Source organism: Aplysia californica, unplaced genomic scaffold, assembly GCF_000002075.1.
Source record: "Aplysia californica isolate F4 #8 unplaced genomic scaffold, AplCal3.0 scaffold00133, whole genome shotgun sequence".
NCBI lineage: Eukaryota > Metazoa > Mollusca > Gastropoda > Aplysiida > Aplysiidae > Aplysia > Aplysia californica.
This window is the reverse complement of record NW_004797403.1, coordinates 841,042-847,144: the sequence shown is the minus strand read 5'-3', so window position 1 is coordinate 847,144 and position 6,103 is coordinate 841,042. Positions and strand designations below refer to the sequence as shown.

The window sequence follows — 6,103 nt, the reverse complement described above, 5'->3', positions numbered from 1 at the left end:
AGCACGAGCTCACCTTAAAATGCTTCTCCACCCGGGACAGACGCCTCAGCTCGGCTGCCAGCTCAAAGGCTGTGAGGATCGGGTCTTTGCTGGACAGAGAGATGTAAGCCTCACTGGCCAAACCACGGTACGCGTTCAGTCGGTACTTGGCGAGGCGGAGCTGGTCAAACTTCATCCGGTTACGACATTCCTGTTCACAACCAGAAGAGGTCAAATTTTTACATTTGATTACATTTTTATTGATCCCACCCAGAAGGACAACTTGGTTTACAATAGCAATCATACTGACATGCACACATAAATACGTAATTATAAATACATACATACATAAAATGCATACACATACATAAATACACAATATTCCACCAATACAGAACACTTTCAAAAGCATGCCTTAGCTGGTCGTCACTTACAGCGCTCTGGGTTTTTCTTTTTAGCAAGGGTTGTCGTGTTTTGCTCAAGGACACACCGTAGTGACCACCCATCTTATCCCCGTGTCATCTACATTTGCTTGTCTTTACTCTTGAGTCTAAACTCACTATTCACTTAGCCCCTGAAGCCCCAAAATGAAGACCACGATGTGAAAGCGACCACAGTTACAAGTTCGATATCATTTAATAATTATTATTGCTTTTTCAGGTGCAATATTAACACCGTTTTTAAAAAAGATGTAGTTGTTTAATTACACCTCCATCGACACAGTTTAGATAATTTAGTAGGCGACACAATTGTAATAGTTGAAACTCTCCAGACTTCCAAATAGAACAAACAAGCTGAGCCCTAGGTTAGACGTCCTTTTCAGGGAGGGAAAAATAGAAAAGCAATCAAAGGACAGTAGTATGTTTTGGAATTAAAATTTCCTTTACTTTTAAAAAGAAAAAGCGAAATTGATAGTTTTTGTTCCCTTATTGTCTTCAATTGTACTTGTGACATATTATACATTGGATACGTTTTGAACCAGTGCAGAGTACTTATTTAGATGTGAGAAATAATTAAACTCGAAGAAATAGTCGCGTTTTCCGTGCTATCTTGCTGTGTCACAAGGTTGCCAGATTGGCTACAGATTCAACACAAAATCGCATGACTTGCCAGTTTGTGTCATGTTTGATGGAATTACTCTAGACAGGCCTTGAGTGGGGAGAGCATTCAGGTCATCTCGTTACACGAGGACGAAAAAGCAAATTTGGAGAAAAAAAAATGGGGTAAGCAGCGGAGGTGGAACGAATGTGCGGGAATGATTTTTGGAAAGGGGGGGGGGGGGTGGCAATGATACATTTTTGGTGAGTAGACACAGAAACTGTTGATCATGAATGCATTGAAACTAATGATGGTTTCATGGTGATTACATAGATAACCATAGTTGTGAAGGAAAGCAAACAAGCATCTGTAGTGTAACGATTAGGCGCTTCGCAGTCGCACGCAGGAGACCCGAGTTCGATTCACGGGCGGGGGAGAATTTGTATCGAGTATCTCGGTCTTTCAGCGGGATACTGTATCCTTCCCAGCTCGGGTTGACCCTGACAGGTAGGGACGGAAGCCAGCCTCTTAAACAATCTAATTCGAGTCTATATGATATGTAAAAACAGCTATATTTATTTTTTTAAAGAATGAATTAAGAATTTAAGCTAGCTTTTCTTTAGGTGACATAGACTAACATTAAGCATTACTGCGATGTCCCTCACTTGATACCAAAATTCCACAGAGCCCCAATAACAGCACTGGATCACAGTCGTTCTTCTCATACAAACCGTGCGTTGCAACCGCCTTAAAATGTCATGCCCACCGGCTGCATAAACAAGTTTACCTGACATGCGCAACTGAACTTGTGCGGTTTCATGATGGTCTCTCCGCGAAGCAACAAGAGTTGTACAATCTCATACTGGTTCTTCTGCGAGGCGAGGATAAGGGGTGTGATATCAGGCGAGAACTGGGAGTCGGGGAACGTCGTCTTGTAAAACCCATCTGTAGACATAACAAAGGAAAATAGCATTGTCTCTGGCGTGTGTGAAAAACCAAACAAAGAAAGGGATATCGTTTTGTAGTAACATGTCCGTTTGTGTGGCTTCTTGGACTCTTTTTTATGGGTGAAATAAAGAAGTGAATTTTATCCAACAAAAAAGGAATCCTCGGAATGATAGCGCATATTATTATTTCATCATATTATCTTTCCAAGAACTGGACACTGACATTTTAAGAAAGAAAAATACACGATGCTGAAAGTTGAGCGTATTTCTCATAAACTATTTTCTGCCTAAGGAAATAAGCCCGAGGTTGCCCCCAGAAAGAATCATTTTATACGAACTTGATTTACATTTTTATCAATACTGTGGATCAGATTCACAGATAAGACATTTTCTTTCCGAAACATTAGCTATTGCTGAGGCGACATTATGTCTACCCGTAGGCTTAGAAAGTGATGATTAGGTGGCAATTTCCTCAGCAAGAAGTGTATCTTCTTATCACTTTACTGTCCTAAGTCTTCTCAAACTATTTAATATTAAGTGTATTAGATTTCCCAGATGTATTTTTCCTTGTTTCGCCAACGGTTTTCGTATGCTGCACTATTCCCCAGATCGTAGTTTTTTTCTCTTTTCTAAAACAATCTTTATACTTTTTCTAAATCAGCAATATTACATAAAATAATATAATCTTAAATCTTTTTCTGGAGATCGTACTTCTTTGATGTGTAGGCGACCAACACCACTATGAGAAAAAAACATGATAGAATATAGTATTGTACTTTACTGATTCTCAACCCCCAAGAAATGCACAGTGTGCTTCCACTGGTTTCTGGACTATATGCTATAGTGATGTGCAGACTGAACTTCTAATGGTGCCCATCGACTGAACGAGGGAAACGATGCAAAATCCTTTCTACACCACTGATCTTTGGGAAGACAAATGTCCCGCTATCAAATTCACTATTTCGCATCTAGCAAGGGGAAATACTTTAATTCCCCCCACTCCCCCACTTTCATCCACTTCTCTCCCTCCCCTTTGCTTGGCAATCAGAGTACTAAACTGAAGAAGTCATATCGTTAAAAATCGAATCACAACGCTGTTAAGCTCACTATTGACGTTGCACATATGATCTCAAAAATCATTTGCTCTGAAAACTGCCCCCTATAACAACTATCTTTTCACAGTTCTGGGCTTTCATCATCATCCAGTGCCAGGTCTGCGGCAGACATAGGCAGTCAGTGTTCTCCATTCACTCTTTTGCGCCGATGCTCTCGGCGTTAAGTACACGTAACAAGAAAAATGTCCTCAAAAGTTCCATTAAATGAGATCAAACATTTTAAAGGATAGCTTTCCTCTTTCTCATTCAGTACAAAATTGAAATTTATATTCTTTAGACATTAGAAACCATTAACCGTCTTCTTTTACTTATATTGAAAGCGTCTGCTCATGTTTGCACTGTGACTACGGTCCGAAACTACAAAAATCGCCTACTAAACATTCCACAGATAATTTAGAAAAACGTTTATTTCATCTTAGATGTAAAGATCTAGAGTAAATTAGTTGAAAATATAAGGTTAAAAATACAATAAATTTGAATTAAAAATGCAGCATAGAAAACTTTACCGTGGCAACCATTCTTTTTTCAAGTTTAAAGTAAAGAGTTTGAAGTGGCATACCTATTTTGTGTGACAAGTAACATTTCCTCAAACATACAAGATCACTGGCTGATACAGGGCATGGTAGAACACCCTATCCCCTCCTCCAATGCCCACCCTTGCCACAAAGCTCAGATATAACAAACCCTAGAATTAAGCAACCCTAAAGGTCGTTATATGCATGTGTGTGTTTACCGCTCTTAATTAACAGTATGTCAATTACATCGGGAAACAAGAAAATAATACTTTGGCCTTAATCCCCATTCTACCCTGAGGAGCAAAACCACAAAATACTTTTCCCTCTATCCTCTTCTCCTCCTCGACTCATTCCCCAGCCTACCTAGTCACTACCTTTTCCATAACTTCTATTGGTAACTAGGCTCATGTTTCTAGCTGGAGGCAGTTTAATACTTTATCTCAGATTGCAATTGCATGGTTGCTAACATGTTTTGCTAATGCTGTGGTCTTTGAAAGTCTTTGTTGAGATAAACATTCTCCAACAGAACATTTCAGGTATTTCAAAAGTAAAATCCGTCTGTGAACGTAGCAAAGCCTGCAAAAATATGTTTGATAATTTGAGGGCGCGGAAACTTCGAGCTTTCAGATGCTGGCTAGGGTCGATTTTTGTGTTTTCAATGTTGTAGAATAGTGTCCAAACTAGACGTCCTGCTAGAGAAAGTTTTCAGATTGCGCATTATTATAACAAGGTTACTTTGTGTACTTTTACGACCCCCTGTGACCTCCGAGCTCCCAAACCCCAAAATTTCAATGCCTGAACACTACTGAAAACGCCACCAGTAAGTGAGGCAGAGCCTCTTATTAACGCGCCCAACAGGGGTTTGCTGGTTTAAGTTACAGACCGCGCCAAGGACAAAAAATATGTTAATATCTGCTATCGTCTTGTTTTTAGTTGTTGTTTTTTTCCAGCAGTTCGACGTTGCTTCTTGAACGTTTCTGTTTTAAAACACGATGTCACTTGCCAATATGCCTGCCTAAGTTGTTTTGGTTCCAAGCCAGAGTTTCGTGTTTTTCTGCCATCATCCATTAGGTCTCCCCGTTCCTCTCTTACCTTTGGTACCAGAAGAATGTGTTTCTCGTGTGAATCATGGCCTTTGATATGCCCCCCAAAACTTCAATTTCATTATGTTCTGGAACTGTGATGGCGTTTCAATGCCTATTCTTCTAAGTACTGTATCATTGCTTATTTTCTGTCTCTTCTATATTCTAAGCGTTTAAAAAATCGATGTCAATAGTTGTAATCCTCTGTGCAGCGTGTTCATTGGCAGTCCATGCTTCACATCCGTATATTGCAGAGGGGAATAACATGGTGCTTCTCAAAATTCCTATATCTTTGCATAGGCTAAATAGCAACAACAAAAGAGGTTCCTTGTAACATGTACCTTGAAACTAAAGCTAACGCTTATCGTTTTACTCCTGGATCACAGGATTTCTGTAACATAGGTCAAGTGGCGACAGGCTAAAAATTGTGCTTGTTAGAATCTACACCACCAAAAGATAAAACCTCGAGTGACGTAAAAGTTGTGGGAGAGTATAAAATTGTCCTAGAAGCCAACTTATAACTTCCATTAAGGCCATAGAATATCTTGAGTTCAAGACGACGAAAACCAGCTACTAGGAAGGCTGTTGAACTTGTAAATTACATTTTCCCACTGGGTTTCAGACACGGTTGAAGCGGGATTCTCTTAGTGTTTTTGTGAAATAAATACTGAGCGAAACTATGGGGAAAACGGGAAGCTAATCGTTACTAAATTTTACATACTAATCACGTCATTGTTTTTTATAGTTCAGGTTAGGCATTACAAAAGCAGTTAAGGTCCTCATTTGAGAAGACAAGCATACTAAATCTGAAATAGAAATTACCCCCCCTGGCCCCCTTTTATTTATGTTGTAGTTCACTGCCGTAGGGTGCAAACCTAGCGAGCTCACGCTACTACTTTTGCTTTGTTATAGCTAGCTTAAAAGTCAATATAGAAGTGACAGGGGACATCTATCTCTGTACTTATTTCTCTTAGCAAGAAAATAATTTTACTGTGTCTGTTTCGGAACGGGGACAGAGAGAAGGAAAGTGCACCTCATTATCACATCAGCTGGCTGCTTATTAACCACTCCCATCTGCCCGACTAAGAAGTCAAAAGAGCTGCCTTTTTTACTCTAATGCGGTGTTCACACATACAGGACAAGAGTCGACCAGCAATTTCCGATAAGATAAAGCCAAATTCGGGTTTAATTGTGACAAGCATCTGGCCATGACTGTTGGCATTATTGTGTTGGCCAGCACTTGGGGAGACGCTCGCCGAGCATTAATTTAGGACGGCGAGCATCTCGCCGAGCGTCTTGCCGAGCAATTAGTTTGAATCCTGGCCGCTTGTAGAGCCAAGAAACGTAGCGGCCGAGTAAAATTTCACACGCCGACAGACTCGCCGTCGAGTTAGTTGGTGTGCAATATTGTAATATATGTATATTGT

The 6,103-nt window shown here is 40.1% G+C and overlaps 1 protein-coding gene across 1 annotated transcript in view; it reads right to left on the bottom strand.

Annotated features, from left to right (window-relative positions):
- LOC118477154 (short transient receptor potential channel 3-like) overlaps positions 1-6,103 on the bottom strand; it is a gene marked incomplete in the record, with an annotated part of 22,583 nt that overhangs the window by 11,710 nt on the left and 4,770 nt on the right. The window contains 2 exon segments of the mRNA XM_035969269.1: positions 14-190; positions 1,805-1,962. Coding sequence (XP_035825162.1) covers positions 14-190; positions 1,805-1,962 — 335 coding nt within the window.